Source organism: Gobio gobio (genome assembly GCF_949357685.1).
Source record: "Gobio gobio genome assembly, chromosome: 21".
Lineage (NCBI taxonomy): Eukaryota > Metazoa > Chordata > Actinopteri > Cypriniformes > Gobionidae > Gobio > Gobio gobio.
Window position 1 is genome coordinate 4,364,240 of NC_137117.1, and position 25,738 is coordinate 4,389,977.

Here is a 25,738-nt window from a genome sequence, read left to right on the forward strand (position 1 = left end):
CAGCCATCTCACGCTCAATGATAGCTGATCATAACATGGGTTGTCTTATTTTAAATCTAGCTTTACGAGCTTTCAGAATACGCTTTAGTATCAGTGCTCGTCTCTTTTCTGCCGTTTTGTTAATGACCTCTTTAGAAAACCACATAACCAGCAAAAGCAGCGCTGCTGCATCTCCTCCACTTGTTATTGTTGCAGACACTATCGCGCAAAAGTGATTCCTGTTCGTCTCTGACTGGGAGGAGCAGTCCCACATCTCTGGACTAATTTGCCTAAAGAGAAGACTAAAATCTACTCGGTACTTTAGACCGCAGTGGAAACGCAGACAGTAGCAGGTCTGGGGGGAAAAAAGTTCCTGGTACAAATTGTTCTGGGTAATTTCGGTGGAAACAGTAGCATGGATGCCAGCCGAACTTAGCCCCGCCCACAACATTTTAACTCGGGCACTTCGGTCTGGACTTGATCCATAGAGGAGTAATTATGCCGGAACAGAAACTGTTCGGACCAATGAAATCATCAGGGTGGGCTTTAGGCGATGATGGACAGATGATAAACAGTAACGTCATCATCCACGTCATCAAAGCCGCTTGGGTTGAGTTTGTTCTAATCCTAAACGGAGAACTTGTTCGTATATGCATTCACCTTTACTATTTCTCTCAGAAATGATGATGGTGTTGGTCAGTACTCTGTGTATCCTTAAATTCTTTTTTTACAATACCGGCAAAGACCGTTTACACTCATCTTTTTCTTCTAACGTTACTTATTCCAGCGTGCGTGCACAGGGTTGCCAAGTTTTTACAACAAAACCCGCCCAATTTCTACTCAAAACTAGCCAAAAACAAGCCCAATAGGTTTCCGGGGGGATTCTCCAGGGGAAAGAAAAGGCATTTGGGGGGTAAAATATGTGTTATTTTGGCAGGGCTGGCAGCTAAAAATCGCATTCCTAGGTCTGTATATCACATAATTTGGGTCGCTTCAACCCGCGGACTTGGCAACACAGTGCAGTTGAGTTCTGTTGACATTTGACAACTAACGTTATGCATCTCTCTGTTGCTGTGATTGGTTGTAGGTCTATCCAATTGAGGTCTTTCCTGGTTGGGTTGAAACACACCCCATAATCACAGCCCAATGGAGCAGATCAGACTCATATTCTGACTAGAATTGAGTATGACGACGTCAGGCTATGTAAACGGGGCTTTAGTGGTGTCTTGTAGTTGCGTTGCAGCTGATGTGGATAGAAATGTCTTGTCGCTGGAATCTTATCGTGTTGTGGTTAGGACTAACCGGTTAACTCTTCGTCAACAGACCGGTGTGTGTGTCCTCAGACTGCAAGTGTTCAGCTTCATGTGTGTGGTGAGTTATTTTACATATATTTGAAATGAAAGAGTACAAACAGCTGGTCAAAGTGAAGCTGAGGCTGTGTCCAGAGAATGTCCTGTGGTTTCCGCAGTGTTTTTCAAGGGCCAATTTCCTTCCCGGTGGTGCTCGAGGGGTTTCCATGGAGACCACCATTGAGTGACGGCCGGGCGGAGGGCCGTGATTGGCTGGTGCTGCGGTGGCTGGTGCTGGAGCTCTTGCGTCTGGCGGGATTGGCGTTGGGTTCGGACTCCAGGCGTGAGACCGTGAACAGGCTGCTCTGGCGGTTCGGCTGGAATCGGGTGGTCTGGAGTTCCCGCTCATCAGAGTCCGACACGTGAATGAAGGGACACCAGCGAAACACACGCTTGAAGCCGGCGCGGAACCTGCGGCAGAAACAGAACCACGTCAACAATACATTCACTCATAACCCTTTTTCCACCAAGGCAGTGCTAGAGCTAGTTCAGAGCCAGAGCTAGTCCCAGTTCATAGTTGGTTCGACTGAGGAGCTTCTAAGAACCGTTTGCTTTTCCACATGAGAGCCACAACAGAGCCAGGTCTTACGTCACTGTATACGTCTCATCTCTCTCAGCAACGCTAGCGAGGCAGCGGCAGTGTTGCCAAGTTGGGCTACTTCATCACTGTTGCCGCGGGCTGTTTTTCATGTCCGCGGGTTGAAGCGACCCCAATTATGTGATATTTAGCCCCGAGAATGCGAATTTAAGTAGGCAACCATGCCAAAAAAAACACATATTTTACCCCCAAATGTGATTTTTACCGGGGAAGCCCCCCTGAAACGTGATTGGGCTTGTTTTGAGTAGCAATTGGGTGGGTTTTGTTGTGAAAACCTGGCAACCCTGGGCAGCGGAAACACACACACCCCAGGCTTGTTCGAGATGCATCGGCGCTGCGCAGACCGATCCACGTATGATATTTTAAAAACCCGCATGAGTGAATCAGAAGCATAAGGAGTCATGTGCTCTCGCTGGACTCGTTATCATACGGCGATCGGTCTCTGCACAGCACAGCTGAGAACAAGCCTTCCATCGACAATGCAAACGTTGCGTTACTATTGATGCTCATGGCTTTACGATCCTACATCGGCATCAAAACACAACGAAAACACAGCGAATCCAACGCATTCATGCAGCTCGCCTTCATTTGTATAGACGGAGATTACAAACGAGCAGCAGCTGTTAGCTCCATTAGCTGCTATTTCAACAATGGCGGATCTCAAGTGTGTGTTGGTCTTGTTGACTCCGCCCCCAGCGCCTGACGTAATCGGTTCTTACTTCTAGCCCTGTTCTAGCCCAGCAATGTTTCAGTGCTACTTAAGAACCACTTTTCCTGGCTCGGAGCTGGGGCTTTGGGTGTGGAAACACAAAGAACCGATTTGAAACTAGGCTCTGGCTCCGATCTAGCTCTGGCTCTGCTTTGGTGGAAAAGGGGTATCAGTGGTTGTTAAAGACCAGTGAAGCGTAGAGAAGAGCGTGTGATACCTGCTGTTGAGGCAGCAGTAGATGATGGGGTTGTACATGGAGCAGCTCATGGAGAGCCACAGCACTGACAGATACACCTGCTGGATCGCCTGGAATCTCCTCAGCTTCCGGTTGAAGCTCGTCACGATGAAATACACATGATATGGGAGCCAACAGACCGCAAACGTTACCACCACAATCACCATCATCTTCACAACCTACACACAACATTACAACAGCTGAATGAGTTCCCAGACCCAACATCCTGGGGCCAGTTGTTCAAAGGTAAACTGATCGGATTCTGCTTATCGGATTGGATCAAATCTTGAAAATGGGTCGTTCAAAAGGGAAAGAAGGAATCTGAAATCAGATTAGATCACGGAATACAATCCTAGTTTTAATCTGGATCAAACCTTCAGCTTGTCAGTAGGATTTGAATAACTTTGATCCAAAAAAACAGGATTATCCTGATCCCAGTGGGGGGTGGGATTTCAAGGTGCATTCCAGGAAGAAAATGTAGTAAAACTTTAAAACTGGTCAAAAAATACAACATTTGTATCATATAATACACAAACACACATTTTTTATTTTGCTCTTGATTAGTTATGCTAATTGTTAAAGTAATAAATTAGAAGTAGACATTAGGCTAGCCTTTCGGTCCTACAGTCAAAGTATAAAAAGATTTAGCCGCCATAAAATAATCCCCAAACAGCTGTAAATATCAAACCAAAATATTATATTAAATGTAAAGTGTTTTTTTTTTGTATCACTTATAAGACTTTTTACTTCTTATCAATTATAAGAGATGAACCAGTCAAAAGTTCTTCGCGAGCGAACACAAGGTTTCTCGGGTGAACGCTACGCAAAACTTTTCAGAGAGAATGCAAAAGCATTTGAATTTTCCCAACTCCATGTCCCTTTAGGGGCTCCGTAGAGCACTAGTAATCCAGATTTGGTCATCTGTAAAGGTGTGTATCTGGATCAGGGTGATCCAATCCAATTTTGCTTTGAAAAACCGGCACAAAAGTAAAATGGATTACCTGATCCTGGATAGCACATGGGATTTCCAAATCCAGATCATTTTGATCCAGATGAAATATTTTGAACAACTGGCCCCTGATGTGCCTCAGGCTTTTCAGGCTAATTCTGGGGCTCATTTGTGTGATATTTGACCTCTTGTTTTGTTCTCAACCTTTTGACTCCAGGACCAACACAACATCCCCTGTCCAAAAGGATAAAACACGACCAGTAAAGGCCAAAGTTGCTTGTTCTTGAACATTTTTGGGATCAAAAAAAGTATTCGTTTTTTATAGATAGTGTCACATACAATTGCCCAAAGGTTTCTTCACAAACCTTAACGATACCGATAAAGATCCATCCATCTTCCTAGCGTTATTCCCGCTCAATTGGCACAGGCTTTACGCCGGATGCCTTTCCTGACACAACCCAGCACTGAGCGCGCACTCACACTTTCGACATCTCCAACCCTCCCAACCAGCTGGGGCCGGATTCACGAAACATTCTTCAGAATTTAATTATTCTTAACTGCCAATTTCTTCTTATTTTCTAACTTAAGGAAAAATAGAATATTTTGTATTCCCAAAAACTTTTCTTAAGAATATTTTTTCTTATGATTGTTCTTAAGATAAAATTTGAGAAGTATTCATATTCACGAAAAGAATGTTCTTTAAAATGATGGTAAATAACTTCGCAAAGTTAGGACAACCTCCAACCTATCTTAAATAAACAAATGTAAGATGTTTGACGAATTTATTGGGTTGTTTCAAATAGTAAGCATTACAGCATAACAGTAGCTAGCTAAAAATAATATTTATAACTAATAGTACCATATGGACGAGTATAAAACCAGCAACCAGCAAGCGTCAATAGTGGACGAGAAACCCCACGTAATTTAAAAATACTACTGTTAATGTGTCACAAATTGTAGTTTTAAGACTTTTTCAGGTGAGAATGTACTCGTTTAAAGAGAGCGCCTTTTTGACAATTTGATCTGCCGTTTTCGGAGTTGTGAGCTCCAGTGGATCAGCGGGTGTTCAGCGCTCATTAACCCCGGCGAGAGCAGTCTTTCCTCGGCTAGTCCGTGTGCCGTTGGCTCTATGATATGATTCGTCTTCTGTAGATCTAACGGCCGATCTTTGGTACCCAAGCAGCGTTCTGGATAAACGGCTCTTATAAAATAACGATTTTATCGACACGGCACATTAAAAACACGACATTGAGTGATTAACTCCCGTCAAGCCAGTCATGACGAAAATATTCTGCACACTTATTATGATATCTACAGTAATCTGCAGGAAGCACAAAACGACCAGCTTTGAGGTGTTTTTCATTCAGCGAGTCTTCAGTAAGACCTTTCAATAAAATAACACCTTTCATTTTCTTCTTAAGTAAAAAATTAAGATGTTCTTAAGAAAATATTTGAGAACTTAATTTTTTTTTTCAAGAATTGCACATAGGAACATTCTTACAATTTTTTTTAACTTCTTTCTTAAGAAGATTTTCGTGAATGCGGCCCCAGCATCTTTTTGGACTGTGGGGAAACCAGAGAACACGGATTAAATCCGCTCAGACACGGGGAGAACACGCAAACTCCACACAGGCTCAGCCGGGGCTCGAACCGGGGACCTTCTGGCTACCCACTGAGCCACCTAACGATAAAGATATGTGAATAATCTTTCCATTGATGAATGGTTTGTTAGGACAATATTTGGCAGAACTGTTTGAAAATCTGGAATCTGAGGGTGCAAAGAAATCTAAATATTGAGAAAGTCCTTAGCAATGCATATCACTACTAATAATACATTTATGATATATTTACAGTAGGACATATCTTCATGGAACATGATCTTAATATCCTAAAGAAAAGAAAAATGTATCATTTTGACCCAAACAATGTATTGTTGACGATAACGACACAATACAATATCGTTTTGCTGAATCATGGAAGGTCAGCAGCAAGACATCGGTCAATAGAGTGTTTTATCTAACATTGAGTTCTGTGAAGTATTCTGATTATTCATTTCTCTTATTTTATTGATGTTGAGGAATACTGAATTTGTGCTAGTGAGTGATTTATGGGAAGATTCGCACCTTTCTCTTGGCCTGCAGGTGATCCTGGAAGTTCTCCGAGGAGTGTCCGGGGATTCGGCCCCCCCACAGCGTGAGTCCCACCCTGGAGTAGGTGATGGCCATGAGGGCCAGAGGCAGGAGATACACCAGCCCCGCCACGATCATGTGATATCTGCCAACACACACATGCTCATGAAGCGCTGGCAGAGAGAAGCAGCGGCGGACACACTCGAGGAGCGTCTCTCACATTAAGGCGTCGTCGTCGCGCCGCGGCCAGGCCACGTAGCAGACCGTCCTGTGCGGCCTCACTTCCGTTACGGAGTAAAAGCAGAGCGGGAACGCCAGACACGCGGCCAGAATCCACACGCACGCGATCACCGCTTTGGTGACCGTCGCCGAGAGGCGGGGCTTCATCGGGTGGATGATCGCCATGTACCTGATCAGAGAGGAAGTGACACAGGAAGTGACCTGGGCGTGTTAGCGTAAGACACAATTGAGCTCAATCTCCTTACACGGAGGCTGCGTCCGAAATCGCACACATTGTGCATAAGTATTTATGACTGCTAAAAAAGTGCATTCTATATAGTATGAATGTAATCTGGACGTTAGTGTTGTAGTCAAGACCACCTAAACCGAGACCAAGACCAGACCAGCACTCCTTAAATTCATCTAAAAGATCCAGAGAAATGACTTATATTTAATGAATAAATACAATGAGAATAGTAAGACACTATAGCGCTGTGACCTAGCCTGGATGCCAGCCGAACTTAGCCCCGCCCACAACATTTTAACTCGGGCACTTCGGTCTGGACTTGATGCGTAGAGGAGTAATTATGCCGGAACAGAAGCTGTTCGGACCAATGAAATCATCAGGGCGGGCTTTAGACGATGATGGACAGATGATCAACAGTAACGTCATCATCCACGTCATCAAAAGCCGCTTGGGTTGAGTTTGTTCTAATCCTAAACGGAGAACTTGTTCGTATATGCATTCACCTTTACTATTTCTCTCAGAAATGATGATCGTGTTGGTAAGTGCTCTGTGTATCCTTAAATTCTTTTTTTTACAACACCGGCAAAGACCGTTTACACTCATCTTGTTCTTCTAACATAAGGCTACTTATTCCAGCGTGCGTGCACAGGGTTGCCAAGTTTTTACAACAAAACCCGGGGGGTTTTGTTGTAAAACAGGACACTGGACACTGACACTGACACACACACACACACACACACACACACACACACACACACACACACACAGACACACACACACACAAAGACAGGACACTGACACACACACAGACAGGACACTGACACACACACACACACACACACACACACACAGACAGGACACTGACACACACACACACAGACAGGACACTGACACACACACACACACACACACACACACACACACACACACACACACACACACACACAGACAGGACACTGACACACACAAATACACACAGGACACTGACACACACACACACACACACACACACACACAGAGACAGGACACTGACACACACACAGACAGGACACTGACACACACACACACACAGAGGACACTGACACACACACAGACAGGACACTGACACACACACACACACACAGGACACTGACACACACACACACACACACACACACACACAGACAGGACACTGACACACACACACACACACACACACACACACACACAGACAGGACACTGGACACTGACACACACACACACACACACACACACACAGACAGGACACTGACACACACACACACAGACAGGACACTGACACACACACACACACACACACACACACACACACAGACAGGACACTGACACACACACACACACACACACACACACACACAGGACACTGGACACTGGACACTGACACACACACACACACACACACACACACAGACAGGACACTGACACACACACACACACAGACAGGACACTGACACACACAGACAGGACACTGACACACACACACACACACACACACACACACAGGACACTGACACACACACACACACAGACAGGACACTGACACACACACACACACACACACACACACACACACAGACAGGACACTGGACACTGACACACACACACACACACACACACAGACAGGACACTGACACACACACACACACACACACAGACAGGACACAGGACACTGACACACACACAGACAGGACACTGACACACACACACACACACACACACACACACACAGGACACTGACACACACAGACATGACACTGACACACACACACACACACACACACACACAGACAGGACACTGGACACTGACACACACACACACACACACAGACAGGACACTGACACACACACACACAGACAGGACACTGACACACACAGACAGGACACTGACACACACACACACACACACACACACAGGACACTGACACACACACACACACACACACACACAGACAGGACACTGACACACACACACACACACACACACACACAGACAGGACACTGGACACTGACACACACACACACACACACACACACAGACAGGACACTGACACACACACACACACAGACAGGACACTGACACACACACACACACACAGACAGGACACTGACACACACAGACAGGACACTGACACACACAGACAGGACACTGACACACACACAGACAGGACACTGACACACACACACACACACACACACACACACAGACAGGACACTGACACACACACACACACATACATACACACAGGACACTGACACACACACACACACACACACACACACACACACACAGACAGGACACTGACACACACACACACACACACACACACACACAGACAGGACACTGACACACACACAGACAGGACACTGACACACACACACACACACACACACACACACATACAGGACATTGACATACAGCGCGTTCTCTTGTGTCTTGTCGCGCTTGGAAGCATTTACATGAACAGGAGCGTGATCATGTAACGCTCGGCAAAAATGTATATAAAAACGGACGCTGCGTTATTTGCGTTAAATATTTTTAATGCGTTAAGCTGAAAAATTGAATCGCCCACGTTAACGCGTTAATTTGCCCAGCCCTAGTTAATTGTTAATTGTTCAGCTCAATTAGCGACAAACAGCAGAAGGACCCGATAAAATCACAAGTCCCGCCCCAGTAGGTGGACAGAACCAATCAGAGTCGAGCTGCTCTGAGAACAGTTGAAGTTAGAAGTTACAGTGGAAGTGAATGTTGGGGTGACAGTGGGAACCAGTATTATATACTCTATTTATTATTTGATTATTTGATTATTTGATTTAGTTGTTATTTCATTAGTTTGTCTTGAATGATTGCTTAACCCCCCCCCCCTCCCCCTTTTTTTCTCTGTGCCTTAAAATAGCTTGACTGTAACTCGACACCCTTGCCTCATTTAGGCATGAATATGCAAATTAGCCCCGCCTCCACTCAACTTTACAGCGTGGAACACACAGCGGTCATTAATATGATCATCCTTCTGCTTGACTACGTTATTAAACAGCTAATAATGTTACATATCCTTTGAACTCCTCAGAACGTCAGTGGATATCGTTCATCATAACATTGTAATATACACCATAATTCCCCCGCTATATCGCTAAATATACCTGAAAAATATAGCAGGAGAACCTGCTTCTCTTAAGACTCCGCCCACTGCTTCAGAGAATAGTTAATGATATGCTAAAGCCACGCCCCCCTCGTGACTTGATTGGTAGTGTTTTTGAGACTCTTTGGTTCACTGCAGTTTTAAAGAGAAAATACTCAATGTAATTGCACATGCTTTGTCTTAAAGGGGCAGTGTGTACGTTTTAGTGCCATCTAGGGGTGAGGTTGTGAATTGCTCACCCCTCCCTTTCGGAGCACATAGAGAAGCTACGGTGGCCATCACAGGACACAGATGTGGTCGTCTGAGACAGCAGAGAGTAGCTCGCACTCTGTAGAGAAGTTTGTCCCTTAAGGGCTACCATAGAAACATGGCGGCACAAAATGGCGACTTCACTGTAAGGGTGTGTGTGTGTGTGTGTGCGTGTGTGTGTAGAAACGGCTCATTCTAAGGTAATAAACACATAACGGTCTTTATACACATTAGGGATGGCTCGATACCACAATTTTGTCTTCAGTACGGTACCACAATCTAATACCGAAATACCGATATTAAATCGATACGACACAGGGTCTGAATTTTGATGCGGGTATTGCGCATAATTTTACTCACTCTCGCAAGTTTTGGGTTTATGAAGCGGGAAATTACCGCAAATGTTTATTATTAAATTAATCAACAAAGATTATCACATCAATCAGTCATTTGGAAACTTTCTTGTAAGTAGTTTTGTCTGAGAAAATTGCTTCTGGCTTCAAAAGACGTCGCACATGCACTATAAAAGCAATCTGCGCGCTCAGATTCAACACTTTCGCTTCCGTTGCGGGACAGCTGACGGAAATCACTGCCCACGTCTCTTTAAACCTCGCCAATTTGAACATGCGAACGATTTTATAGCATTTCATAATACATATGGGATGAGAGCTCTTTGAGAGAGAGTTTTCTTTGCGCTCATGCCAACAACAAACACACACACACACACACACACACACACACATAAGCCTAAAGAGCTCGCGCATTCCAAATTAAGTTGTTTTTCCTCAGTCAAATACACACAAAATTATGTCAAAAATGTCAATCTTTAGTGAGTAGTTACATAAACACAGTTGGGTAACGTTATGTCTTTCGCGGATGTAAATGCAATAGTATGCGCGCAAATATTATGAGGTCTAAACGTCACTGGTTGAAACGAACGCTGGATATTAATTTAAACTATACGATCATATGTATGTGCGTTAATCAGTGTTAAAAGTGTCTAAATTAACGTCGATCGTTAGAATTATGCACTCACCTGTCGATCTCTTAATGTCTTACAAGTCAGGAATTAAGTGATGATGCTTGGCAAGGTTTGAAGGTTCTTCAGCAGTTTTATAAGCAAAGTACTAAGAACTTCGGAACAGCAGCATATACCGAAATGAGCAAAATCATGATATCGTACCGTTTGAAATGAAATATATACCGGTATTTTTCCAGTACCGGTATACCGCGCATCCCTAATACACATAGTTATGGATATTATATTGCATTTCTGTCAATAGATCCTCATAAATACTACACACTGCACCTTTAAAGCATATCAAAAACACTTTAAACGCTTGATTTTCTCCTCAGGGGGACTTTAATAATCATTTAATGCCACACTCTAAAAAATGCTGGGTTAAAAATAACCCAAGTTTTGTTGAAAATGAACTAACCCAGCAATTGGGCTGTTTTAACCCAGCATTTGGATTGTTTTAACCCAGCGGTTGGGTTAAATGTTTGCTTAAAACAACCCAATCGCTGGGTTAGTCCATTTTCAACCCAACTTGGGTTATTTTTAACCCAGCATTTTTTAGAGCGCATCATATTTATATGAACTTTTAAAATAAGCAAATGCGATTTTGTCCATTAATTTTTTTTTTATTATCCCTACCTGCTCTTGTGTATGATATGAGTATTACTGCTGTATGAGAACTGAACTGAATGAAGGATGGACATTAATAACCGTTCCAGAGTCGGGGTTTCCTCACCTGTCCAAGGCGATGGCGTTCATGGAGTAGATGCTCGCGAACACCGCGGCCACCGGGTAGAAGTTCTGGAAGCGGCAGTACGCGCTGCTGAAGTACCAGTGCCCGTGCGCGCCGTACACGAAGTTCACCAGCGCGTTGAGCGCGGCCACGCACACGTCCGACACCGCGAGGTTGAGCAGAAAGTAGTTGGTGACGGTTCGCATCCTCTTGTGCGCGACGATGATCCAGACGACGATGAGGTTTCCCGTCACGGACACGAGCAGAACCAGCGCGAACGCGAGCGACCAGAGCGCGACGCGCCACGGAGGCTGCGCGAACCGGTTGGTATGAGTGAAGTTTGAGGAGTTTCGGGACGAGGACATGATTCGCTCAGAGGACGTTTGTGTGTGTGTGTGAGTGAGTGAGTGAGTGTGTGTGTCTCTCTGAGTGTCTGTCTGTTTGCACACAGGAGGAGCTCTGTGTGTCTGTGTGTGTGTGTGTGTGTGTGTGTGTGTGTCTCTGGCCGGGTGTCTGTCTGTCTGCACACAGGAGGAGCTCTCTCTCTGTGTGTGTGTGTGTGTGTGTGTGTGTGTGTGTGTGTGTGTGTGTGTGTGTGTGTGTGTGTGTGTGTGTGTGTGTGTGTGGGCATGTTTTTGTGAAATATCAGGACACAAATGTGTATAATGACATGGGTATTACAAAAAGAGGGTGAAATATGAGGACGTTCCCCATGTCCTCACTTTTCAAAATGCTTATAAATCACAGAATGAGGTTTTTTTCAAAGAAAGTAAACTGCACAGTCTCCTGTGATGGGTAGGTTTAGGGGCAGGGGCAGTGTGTGTGTGTGTGTGTGTGTGTGTGTGTGTGTGTGTGTGTGTGTGTGTGTGTGTGTGTGTGTGTGTGTGTGTGTGTGTGTGTGTGTGTGTGTGTGTGTGTGTGTATAGTGTAGTGTAGTGTAGTGTAGACACACACAGATATATTTGATGACATATTCAGTCAGTTTATAATATGATATTATGTTATTGTTGTTTTTCTTGGTTACATCGTGAAATAGTTTATAGAAAATCTGACACTGAATTTGAGTAAAAATAACAACATTTAGCCTACATCTTATTTATATTACAAATACATGTTATAATCATGTTCAGAGAGCCCATATCTTAAAATAAAGACCAATAATAATAGGGATTTAATGCCTGAGGTGGGAAACGTGCAGTGTTGGGAAGGATACTTTCAAAATGTATTTCGTTACAGAATACATGCCCAGAAATGTCATTTGTAACGTGTTCTGAATACTTGGATTACTTCACTGATGGAGTGCCGCATGAGTGGCTCTGTCTGATTAATATTTACTAAAACTTTATTTTGTTGGTCCCCCATAAGACATTCTACTGACTATAAGTAACTTGGCAACTACAATTCAACTTATTCTACTAACCCCAACCCTAACACCTAACCATAACCATAACCTACCAGTCTACTAATACTCTAATGACAGTTAGTTGACATGTAGTTGCAAAGTTACTTATAGTTAGTAGAATGTCTAAAGTGGACTATCAAAATAAAGTGTAACCCTTGTTTCTGTCCCAAACAGAAATAAGATTGTTTTTCTCACCCCATTGGCAGATCATTTAGCTTGTTTTAAGCCTAAACTCACTTCATTTGGACTTTTTTCCCCCCAGGAAACAAGAACAAATATCTTATGTAATTTTACTAGTAAATGCATCTTGATTTAAGAATAAGAATAAGAAGAGCATTTTCTGCAGTGTAAAGCCAGAGGTAAAATGATGTATGCTAATGAATGAACAGTTTATTTTAATGTTCGCTAATTATTTCCAGTTTTACCTTAAACTATATGCAAGCAGCCGTTCTGGGTTCTCCAGTGGCCACACACACACAGTGTGATTTTGTACAAAAAAAATAATATCCGCATGTAATATCACTTTTTTAATAGCCTAATGTTTTTACTCTACAGTTGTGCCGTTTTAAGGGGACATATGGACATTTGAAAATGTATTTGCCAAAATTAGTAATGATATTTATATACAGGTTTCTTTAAAATAGCAACATTTTATTTAAAATTCACATTAAATATCTACATTTCTCAGTTTAATTCATGGTGTAAACATGAATGGTCATAGTTTAGTGGAAGATTGCTGCCATCTACTGGAAAACAAACACTTTTGCTAGTTTTCAATACACTGTAAAAAAAAATTGGAAAAATTGTGACAATAGATCATTACATATTGGCCCAATAAATGACTTCCAAATCATTTTCCCCATGCAAAAAGATGCATTGTACTAATCATAGCTTAAGGTCTTAACTCAAAATTAAAATTGTATATTCACTGAACATATTTAATTGTGCTCAGTCAATCTATGAAGTCGAAGTGAAAAATCCATGTTGGCTGAACAAGTCCTACGTCCGAAAAACGGTATACGCATGCGCAAAATGCACTTGAAGAAAACCGTTCGTGTGGAGGTTTCAAAAGCGGAGACGAACCAGCAGGTGCTGCAGACCGAAACACACATTCAAGAGAATAGAGAGATATTCATCTCACAAAGACGTTGGTGAGTATTGAGCACTGAAATTATTCTCCAGAGTTTTGCTTTATGACCGGGTATGAAGTTTAAAAGACATTTCGTATAATCACGAGTTAATGCATTCATTGGTTTCATGAGTGTGTTCTCGTTTACTCTAAGGGTAGCCAATAGTTTTATTTTCCTCATGTCTTATGTGTAACTAATCCTAAGGAAAGTGTAAATTTGGCGCCTCCTAGTGGATCGTTAATTTTTGCATCTAAAGGGCTGAATTATTGGTTTTGTTGAGACGCATGCAAGGAAGTAAGGAGGAAGATCACATGTCGCTCGGAAATCGTATAAATAAGAGGATATTTAAGCACCTAGCTGGAACGGGAACAAGGTATTATGTGTTTGATTTGTTTCATGTTTATGTCAGTAATATGTGTGTGTTAATTTATTCATCTGTGAAAAGGTGTTTAACTGTATTGTTATCCCTCGTGTTTCAACGTGAAGTCATGCTAACATAAGCCTTTAGCATTGTTAATACTGTCAGAAGTAATGTCACAGAAAGTTGTATTTTTATAAAGTGCTATTTGTAAGGTTAATGTGGACTTTGTGAAATGTGTATGATTATAAGAGCTAATTTTATGTTATTTATCTGTTCTGTAGCTCTTACGGTGTTTCACGGAGAAACGGTGTAAGAAAGGAAAGATATATTTGTGTTTCAAACCAAGGCTGACGGCTGAACATAAATAAAGGCTTCTGGAAACATCAGTAAGCTTCACCATTGTCTAGCTTGGGTTTTGCTACAGTAAGAGCTTGACCCGCATCGATACCAACGACTTGTTGTCTACGACGGGCCACGGAGGGTCTTCACGGCGCCGGCTACAGCTTCCGCTACATCGCCACAAGGTGTCAGCATTAACCCATCAAGCTGACATCCTCACGCCTCGTGCTTGACCTACTTTGGACAGCGGTCTCACGGAATCGGTGCAATGGTCGAGTACAGCCATACTCACAGACATTGAAGAAGGACTGTGAGTATTAACCCATTATTATACAGTCTATAGTGCAGCAATAAGGCGAGCAACGGATGAATTGCTTCTTGGACTGAACATTTAATACTCACCGGCTCAGCAAGGAGAGCAACAAAAATTGTGGTTGCTTCTACACTCATGCCTGCACGCATCCACAAGGACATGTATGCATTTTATTTTGGACTTTGCACTTATCAACTTCGTTAACTGTGTTTATTGAGGCTCACATTTACATTTCTCGCTCTTTGGATTTAAGAACTTATATAACTTTGTTTATTGTGGTATTTTCAGTGACATTTGCAGTTATTTGAGTGTTTATATGTAAATGCATATTTGCTAGCTATTTTTTACACTAATGTTCTGATATTTTATGTTTATGCTGTTCATAACAAGGGCTTAATCATATCTGCTAAGGGGTCTTCTTCCGCCATTAGAGTTAAATTTAAATAGAGAGAACATTTTAGGTGATAATGTCAGAGTCAGGTAATGAGAAGGAGGTGGAGGAGCAGATGGCTGATTATCAGCATGAAGATTTACAAAGTGAAGTCCAGACAATGGTAGACTCATCAGAGAGGCTGTGTCTGAAGGAAACAAATGAAGCTAAACAACAAAGTCCAACTGACCTAAAGGAGCAGTTTAATGAGGATGATAATGCTCTTGAAGGTCCTAGACGCTCTGAACGCACACGCCATCCTACAGAGAAGATGCGCGCGCATCAATATGAAGAGGCCAAGAAAAAAGAGAAAAGGCTGTATGCCATGTACGAGCAGTGGAAGCTCCACACACGCAAGGCAAGAGATCAGCTAAAGACTTATATGTCAGAGAGTCAGCTCTGGCCTCTCATTGAAGAGCTTAAGAAAGATAAAGAAGACATAATGAAAATTTATTATGAAATTCGAAATCTCACCACACCTTCCACCGACATAAGAAGAAGAGTTGATACGTGTGAATCGGTGACCACAGAAATCACCAACATTGCCTATAACAGGGCTATAGATGATGAAAGCGAGTTTAATGAGCAGCAGGAAAGACGCCGCCTTCATGAACTGCTCCGCCATGACTATGCAAAGTCTGTCTATGGATCTGCAGCTTCTTTGATAAGTCACAGCCAGTCTGACAGCAGCATAACTACATCCATGTCAGCAAAACGCGCGGATGCAGCAGCTGAACTAGCAGTAAAGGAAGCAAATTATCAGATGCTGCTAGAGGAGGAAAGGAAAAGGGAATCCATAAGGGAGTTAGAGGAACAACAACGCAAAGTTCTAGAGGCACAAAAGCGTGAGTTGGAGCGATTGCAGGCGGAGAAAGAGATAAGGGCAGCTCAAGCCAAGTTGAGGATCTACGATAAGGAGACAGAACACAAGGATGCTAACTATGTTAAAAGGGAAAGGAACATGGAAGCAAAGAATGTGTCTGTAACTACAGTACCCCTCTCACAAGTTGCATCGCCCCGTTATACAGACATTCCCTCTCTCGCTCAGATCCTTCAAGACAACATGGTCTTAAATAGGCTTCCTGTTCCTGAACCATTTGTTTTCAATGGTGATCCCATACAATTCATTGAATGGAAGGCAGCATTCACCTCACTTATTGACCAAAGGGCAATCACACCAGCTGAAAAACTATACTACCTGAAAAAATATGTTGGTGGCCCAGCACGGCAGGTTTTAGATGGCAACTTCTACCGAAATGACAATGACGCCTACCAAGACGCCTGGGACAAACTAAATCGTCGCTTTGGCCAGCCATTCGCCATTCAGAGAGCATTCAGAGAGAAGCTCACCAACTGGCCGAGAATTCCATCAAAGGATGCTGAAGGACTGAGACGCTTCTCAGATTTTCTGATTGCTTGTCAAGATGCCATGCCTCATGTCAAGGGTCTCGACATATTAAATGACTGTGAAGAAAATCAGAAGCTCGTTCACAAACTACCTGACTGGGCAGCTTTACGCTGGAACCGACAAGTCACGCAAAGCCTAAGTGAAAATCAAGAATTCCCAAGTTTCAAGGAGTTTGCTAGATTCACGGCAACTGAAGCTGAGATTGCTTGCAATCCCATTACGTCGTTTCATGCCCTTCGTTCATCAGATTCTAGCACTGAGAAGAGAAATCTCAGAGACGTGAAGAAAAACAAGGCCAGTGTTTTTACCACTCAAACAGTCACTAAAAATGAAAACCACAATTCAGAACAGAGAAAGGTTAAGACTTCGTGTATCCTTTGTCAAGATAATAGACACCAGCTTCATTCATGCTCCAAGTTCACTGAGATGGTGTTGGTTGAGCGACGCAACTACATAAAGGAGATGAAACTCTGCTATGGATGCCTGAAACCTGGCCACAGCGTGAGAGAATGCCGTCATCGTCATTTCTGTGACCACTGTAAAGGAAAGCATCCTACAGTCCTGCATGATGACAACTATAAAAGAGAAAGGTCTACAACAAAACCAGAGACAAATCGAGGTGCTGCTGCAATGGCACTCAGTGTAGCAGGTGAAGGCTCATCCAACACATCCATGGTGATACCAGTCTGGGTTTCATCTAAAAATGATCCAACTACTGAGAAACTTGTCTATGCGCTACTTGACACTCAAAGCGATACTACGTTTATTGACCAAGAAGTAAGTGATGGTCTTAATGCTGACAAGTATCCAGTGAAACTGAAGTTGACGACTATGAGTGGTAAGGATACAGTTCTCACAAGCGAAAGTGTTTCTGGCCTTCGTGTTAGAGGATATAGTTCTGCAATTCAAGTCGATCTTCCAGTTACCTATACGAAGGATTGCATACCTGTTAATCGCTCTCACATTCCCACTTGTGAGACGGCTAAACAATGGAGTCATCTTGCAGAGATAGTGAATGAAATCCAACCACTGAAGGACTGTGTAGTAGGCCTTTTGATCGGCTACAACTGCTCAAGAGCTATGGCACCAAGACAAGTCCTTTTAGGAGATGACGATGAACCCTACGCTGTAAGGACGGATTTAGGATGGAGTATTGTAGGGCGGTCATTACAAACCTATGATGCATTGAACACACTTCATCTGTGTCACAGAATTACAGTTAAGGAGCTACCTCCGGTAACTCCTACCGACGTCATTCGCATTTTAGAGTCTGATTTCAAAGATGGCAGTGACGACAGCAAAATTGTGTCACAAGACGACATCACATTCCTCAACATACTGGATGAGGGAATAAGGAAAAATATACATGGCCATTATGAAATGCCTCTGCCCTTCAAAACCAGACCCAGCTTGCCTGACAACAAAGGCTCAGCTATGACACGCCTCCTTCACCTTAAAAGGAAACTGCAACAGGATGAGAGGTATAAGGAGCATTATGTTGAGTACATGGAGGAAGTCATCGGAAATGGAGATGCTGAGCAGGTTAAGGACGATGGAAGAGAAGGTGAGAAATGCGAAGAAGCCAGATAAACTTCGTGTAGTGTTTGATTGCTCAGCCAGATATAAAGGAACAAGCTTGAATGATCACCTTCTCTCTGGGCCTGACATGTTGAACAACTTAAGTGGAGTTCTCATCCGTTTCCAAAAGCACCCCGTTGCATTGATGTGCGACATTCAGAAGATGTTCCATCAGTTTCATGTGAACGAAGCTGATCGCAACTACCTGCGCTTTCTTTGGTGGAAGCAAGGAGACTTGAAGTCACAGCCCAGCGAGTTTCGCATGAAAGTGCATCTGTTCGGTGCAACTTCCTCTCCGGGATGTGCAAACTATGGGATGAAACATCTAGCTAAGGAGAATCGCGACATCTACACTCAAGGCTCGAAATTTGTTATGAGGGACTTTTATGTAGACGATGGTCTCGTAAGTGTTGAAAACACTGAAGATGCTATTCAGCTTGCCAGGGAAGCACGCAAACTCTGCGCCACGGGTGGTCTACGACTACATAAGTTTGTGTCTAACAACAGAGAGGTACTAGAGAGTATACCACCCTCCGAACGAGCAACCAACGTGAAGGATATGGACCTCGCTTTTGATGATTTGCCACTAGAGAGAGCTCTCGGGATTCAATGGGATGTGGAGTCTGACCGCTTCAAGCTTAACGTCAGCCTCAAGGAGCAGCCTGCAACACGACGTGGTATTTTATCTACAGTGGCTTCTTTGTACGATCCTCTTGGGTTTGTGGCACCAGTCGCCCTTAAAGCAAAGATCATTCTTCAGGAGATATGTAGACGGGGCACTGGCTGGGATGATCCTCTCACTGACGTGCTTCGCCCGAAATGGGAACAATGGAGAAGTGATCTAGCCCACTTGAATAACTTCACCATATCCCGTACCTAATCACCTGCTGGATTTGGAAAGGTCTCGAAGACAGAGCTGCATCACTTCTCTGATGCCAGTATGAAGGGTTACGGTCAGTGTTCATACCTGCGACTTCAAAATGAAGAGGGAGACATTCATTGTGCCTTCGTTGCAGGAAAATCACGTGTCTCTCCAACCAAGATTACAACCATCCCCAGATTAGAATTTGACAGCAGCAGTTGTTTCAGTGAAGATAAGCAACATGCTCAAGGAGGAATTGGGATGTATTTACGCTGAGGAGTTCTTCTGGACCGACTCTAAAGTGGTCTTAGGTTATATAAGAAACAAAGCACGACGATTTCACACGTTTGTGGCTAACCGTGTTCAGAAGATTCAGCTCAGCTCAGTCCCACAACAGTGGCGATATGTCCCAACAAATGAGAATCCTGCTGACCATGCTTCTAGGGGCTTAACTGCCAGCGAGCTTTTGTCATCTACCTGGCTCACTGGGCCTAGGTTTTTATGGGACAAGGAAATAAAGCTGACTACAGATGAAGCACCAGAGTTAACCGTCGGAGATCCAGAGGTCAAGAGTGTTCTAGCGCTCAGTACAAAAACCACTGAACGCGTGAGCCTCGTTGATCGCTTGTCCAAGTTCTCTTCTTGGTCGCTAGCTACGCGAGCAGTTGCACGCATTCTCAGGCGCATAAGCAAGAACAAATCAAACAGTCTCACCACTGTAACAGAACGAGAAGAGGCAGTACATCGCCTAATCAAAGATCTGCAGAAAAATGTGTACCAAGAAAAGTTGAAACTGCTGAGCAAAGGGATCCCCCTACCAACTCGCAATCCGTTACACGCTCTTGATGCTTTTCTCCACAATGACGGCGTCCTCAGGGTGGGAGGGAGGCTGTGCAACTCCTCTCTTCCCAACTTCATCAAGCATCCTGCAATCATTCCCAAAGATCATCACATCACAAGGATGATTATTGCCTATCACCACGAAAAGATGAAACATCAAGGTAAAGGTCTTACCATTAATGAAATAAGGCGCAGCGGCTACTGGATTACAGGAATCAACCGGGCAGTCGCATCCTACATTCATCAATGTGTCACCTGTAGACGGCAGCGCAAACCTATGGAAGAGCAAAAGATGGCCGATCTACCCCCTGAACGGTTGGAACCATCACCTCCCTTCACTTTCTGTGGCATGGACTGCTTCGGGCCATTCCTTACAAAACAAGGAAGAAAGGAGAACAAGAGGTACGGCCTTCTTTTCACTTGCCTTAGCTCCCGTGCTGTTCATATTGAGACTCTTGAAAACATGTCGACAGATGCCTTCATAAATGGCCTTCGATGTTTCATCGCCATACGTGGTGCTGTTCGTCAGATCAAATCTGATCAAGGAAGCAATTTCGTCGGGGCCAAAAATGAGCTCAGAGAAGCTCTAAAGGAAGTTGACGCAGATCATCTGGCTGTATTTCTTGCAGAGAAGCAATGCGACTTCATCATGAACGCTCCCCATTCTAGTCATGCAGGAGGGGTGTGGGAAAGGCAAATAAGAACAGTGAGAAACGTTCTAAGGTCCACTCTTGTTCTTTCCTCTGGAAGACTAAATGATGCTTCGCTACGGGCCTTTTTCTATGAGGCTATGGCTATAGTCAACAGTCGTCCTCTGACTGTTGACAACCTCAGTGACCCCCATAGCCTCGAACCACTCACCCCAAATCATCTTCTGACAATGAAATCTGTTCAGGCCTTGCCTCCCCCAGGTAAATTCGTCAGAGAAGATGTGTATGGCAGGAAAAGGTGGAGACAAGTTCAATACCTCGCAGAACAGTTTTGGAGTCGCTGGCGAAAGGAATACCTTGTCAACATAGCTCTCAGACAGCGCTGGCATGTTCCAAGAAGAAATTTACAAGTTGGAGATGTTGTAATCATGAAGGGAGAGGATGTGCACAGGAACGAGTGGAGATTGGGTAGAGTTTCAGAAACCACTACCGACAAAGATGGGCTTGTACGGAGAGTTAAAATTCGGCTGGGAGACAGTAAGCTTGGCAAGAAAGGGGAGCGTCTTCACAAGGTGTCCGAAGTTGAGCGCCCGGTCCAGAAGCTTGTTCTGCTGTTGGAGATTAGCTAAATCTGCTCCCTCCCTCCATAGTGCATAATATTACATAGTTCTAGTTAAGTTTCTAACTTTAGCTAGGTTATCTTTGTTCTTATACAGGCTTCTAGGAAGGCAACTTTCAGTTAAAATCATTCGTGCCTAATGCAGACTGTATACCGTTCCATTATACACTCATGATTGGTGGGAGTGTAACTAATCCTAAGGAAAGTGTAAATTTGGCGCCTCCTAGTGGATCGTTAATTTTTGCATCTAAAGGGCTGAATTATTGGTTTTGTTGAGACGCATGCAAGGAAGTAAGGAGGAAGATCACATGTCGCTCGGAAATCGTATAAATAAGAGGATATTTAAGCACCTAGCTGGAACGGGAACAAGGTATTATGTGTTTGATTTGTTTCATGTTTATGTCAGTAATATGTGTGTGTTAATTTATTCATCTGTGAAAAGGTGTTTAACTGTATTGTTATCCCTCGTGTTTCAACGTGAAGTCATGCTAACATAAGCCTTTAGCATTGTTAATACTGTCAGAAGTAATGTCACAGAAAGTTGTATTTTTATAAAGTGCTATTTGTAAGGTTAATGTGGACTTTGTGAAATGTGTATGATTATAAGAGCTAATTTTATGTTATTTATCTGTTCTGTAGCTCTTACGGTGTTTCACGGAGAAACGGTGTAAGAAAGGAAAGATATATTTGTGTTTCAAACCAAGGCTGACGGCTGAACATAAATAAAGGCTTCTGGAAACATCAGTAAGCTTCACCATTGTCTAGCTTGGGTTTTGCTACATTATGTGTCTAAAATGATAGGTAATAAGTAAATTAAGTCATTTGTGTGATATATGCGGCATGCGACCGTTGAACACGGAGATTGCATTTGACGTCGACCTCTTTCAGGGCTTGAGTTATTGCCTTTTAATATCAAACACGTCTAGCTCGATTTTCTGATTCATCCATTAATTCGTCTCATCCTCATTATATAATGAAGAAACTTCTGTTCTGTCTCTTGCCAGATGTGATGCAGGGGAGCTTTGCCGTTAATGTTAGTTTTTATTTTTATTTGCAGGTTTTTAGCTTGCAGTGCCGTGTTTTCTTCACCACTTTAAGACATCCTGTTATGCAGAAGACTTCTGGAATATTCAGAGTTTTCCTTATTGAAAAAAAGGTATTTTCACCCAAATATCCTGTGTTGGAATTTACTTGTTAATAAAGTAATGTGATAAAATGTCAACCCTGTTGTCTGTGTTCTGTATTTTGCTTAATATATTTATGTTTTTAGTCATTTTTGTCTTTTGGGACAGTGAGAAATAAACAATTGTTACTACAATTTAAAATATTTAATTGGACCAAACTCACAGTTTCACTGTAAAACATTTCTCCAATTCAAAATTTTCTAGTGAGCGATTGAAAAATTGGCCAAATTGAAAAATGTAGATGTGATCGGTCACTAGAAAATTTTAAATTGGAGAGGCCTGACATTTTTTACAGTGTTGGTAAATGACATTTTTCCATTGGCTCAACATATTATTTCTAATTGAGCCCATGTTAACAGACTGTTGCCACAATTGATACAATTCAATTCATAGAAATTCAATTTGGCCAATTGAAAAATTTAGATGTGACCAGTCACTAGAAAATTTAGAGTTGGGAAGATTATACATTTTTTACAGTGTAGTTTGTGCATAAATGCTGGATGCTATTACTCTTGCTATGTGTGTTTAGGCTGTAATGTGGAGTAGGTGCTATTTTTGTAGAGTTTAACTATCACCAGCCTTTAAAAATAATAATAATAATAATATCATGAACATATAATGACGGGGTAGAATGGACTGGGAATCATATAAAACAATAAAAATAAAAACATCAATGCATTACAAAAATAAAACCGTAGTAATTCCGCAACTTCGACTGATCACAGGTAGTGCTAAAGCTTGATACAAGGGCCACTAAGTAAAATCTTGCCATGGGCAGCAAATTGGTCAGGGCCGGCCCTGAATGAACAACACGAAAGAACGTTTAAAGAACAAGTGCAAAAATAAAAATCCATCAGCTCCGTGATGGATTGTGAGTGCGTGTAAACTATTGGAAAGCTCGGATCAGTCATTAGTTGGGTTAGTAAAATAACGATTAAGTAGAAAATAATATTTATGTAAAGAGATACAGTAAAATATAGAAACGCTTTTTAGTTCTTCAAGCCTTCTCGGGTATTTTCATAATAAAGTGCGGATTGACAGACTTTATCTCTATAGAGTAGGCTAAAATAATGCCTCGTTCTGTGATGAAAAGCCACATCAGCTCACACACACACACACACACACACACACACACACATTCGACTGAAGTGAGGTAAGACGTGTTATTAAACGTTGTCTTTTGTTGGACAGGTTCATGAACGCTTCGTTTTAGTAGTGAAGATGTTTGACGCATGATGGTTTTAAACTCATGAGCGACTGGGAAATGTATGGAGTTGTCTTTACTTAGAGAGTGAATAAACTTGTGAAACCGAGAAGTATCGTAATGTAATCCATTTCACCACTGTAACTGTATTCTAAATAGCAGTTATTAGAGCCAAGCACTGAAGTTGCGGAGGCTCTTATTGAAACCGTTAGATTTCTTCTTATTATTATTATTTTTCCGCCATTGAAGTCTATGGCAGCCCATAGAACCGTTTGCGGGAAAGTTATGAAATTTGGCACACAGATAGAGGACTGGCCCAACATTCACCACACCAATTTTGAAGTCTCTAACTCAATCCCTCTAGCGCCACCACCTGTCCAAAGTTTCACTCATGTTTATGTTATAACTTTTGAACCCTTAGGGATGGAGACAAAATTCCTTCCTCTGATTCCTTAGCTCAAGCCGATTCAATTGCACCATGATGTCATTTTCCGTCATGAAAATGTTCCCGCCATTTTTAATTAACTGAAAAAAACTGCTTTTGCGAACTCGTCCTAGACGGTTAGTCCAGTTTGCACGAAAATTGAACCGGATCATCTTCAGACCATGGTGACAAAAAAACTTGCAAATCAAGTTGATTCGTCAAATAGTTTTTGATAAACGCACAAACAAATTTTACGTAGCGCTTGCCAAAACACACTTAAGGCAATATCTCCGCAACGCTTTATCGTATTCAAACCAAACTTGGTACATGACATCACAAGCATGACCTGAGGCAACACGCATCGTTTCGGTGCAGCGCCACCTACTGGTCCGGAGATACGAAAAATTGCTATTTTTGCTTATAACTTCTGAACCATTTGTCAAAAAAATCATAAAATTGGTCTCGTTAGTTTCAGGACGTCATGACGAGTTTTGTCTGATATCCAATTTTACCATATCGGCCATTTTGAATTATGTGCTAAAATGTTGTATTTTATGAACTCATGAACGGATTGTTATGAAACTCGGTATGGGTCATCAGCACGATGCCCTGAAGGAGCCTGAGAAGTTTCGAAACAGCGCCACCTAGTGGATATTTTTTTCAAACGCTTATAACTTTGGGTGTGGTTAACTTATTTTCATGGGAGTAACTTTTTTTGTCTCCTGAATCCTTGCCAAGTCCAACGATACCAGACTTGCCAGGTTTCGGCGTATGGTTTGTGTAGCGTTGTGATTTAGCGCTTAAAAAACATTAGCTGATATCTTCGAAACCGCTAGTCCGATCGAGACGAAACCAGCGTCAGAAGTTCAGAAACACAGGTCGATAGCGAAACACTAATGCCCAAATGTCTAAATATTGACAGTAAGGGAGTAAAATCCAATCAAAGTCAGGTGTCCGTCATTTTTCATGTGTTTTTTCATATAAATGTCTATAACTCCAAAACAAAATGAGATATTTTCACCAAAATTGACACACACATGTATGGGCTCACTCTGATGACACATACAAAAACATGGTGGGATTGTGCCTCTTGGTGGCGCTATAATAGAACAAAACATGAAATTCCCATAGACTACAATGCATTTTTCAGCCTTTTTGCCCAAAATCATCTCATACTGCTGTTGATCTGACACTCTCAGCCATTTTGGCATGTCTTGTCTTCTTATTTGCGCTTGGCCCCGGTATTGCAGCTTGCAGCTATATTTAAAATTGTAACTGTAACGGAATACTCATAACTTATATTCTGAATACATAACGCCCGTATATATTTTCCGTTACTCCCCAACACTGGAAACATGTCAAACACAAATATAATAAAGTGTGAGTGTGTCAGTGTGTGACAGACAGAAGGACGACGCTCGAGTG

General features: G+C 42.6%; 1 protein-coding gene across 1 annotated transcript in view; it reads right to left on the reverse strand.

Annotated features, from left to right (window-relative positions):
• The window catches only part of LOC307117686 (neuromedin-K receptor), a 12,758-nt gene extending 675 nt beyond the window's left edge, over nt 1–12,083 (reverse strand). Inside the window, exons 1-5 of the mRNA XM_079802679.1 lie at nt 11,573–12,083; nt 6,169–6,357; nt 5,943–6,093; nt 2,853–3,049; nt 1–1,739 (exon numbers count right to left, since the gene is read on the reverse strand). The exon at nt 1–1,739 is cut by the window's left edge and continues 675 nt beyond it. Coding sequence (XP_079658805.1) covers nt 1,454–1,739; nt 2,853–3,049; nt 5,943–6,093; nt 6,169–6,357; nt 11,573–11,934 — 1,185 coding nt within the window. The 5' untranslated portion in view covers nt 11,935–12,083 and the 3' untranslated portion in view covers nt 1–1,453. The remainder of the gene's footprint in view (nt 1,740–2,852; nt 3,050–5,942; nt 6,094–6,168; nt 6,358–11,572) is intronic.
• Between the last annotated feature and the right edge of the window lie 13,655 nt (nt 12,084–25,738).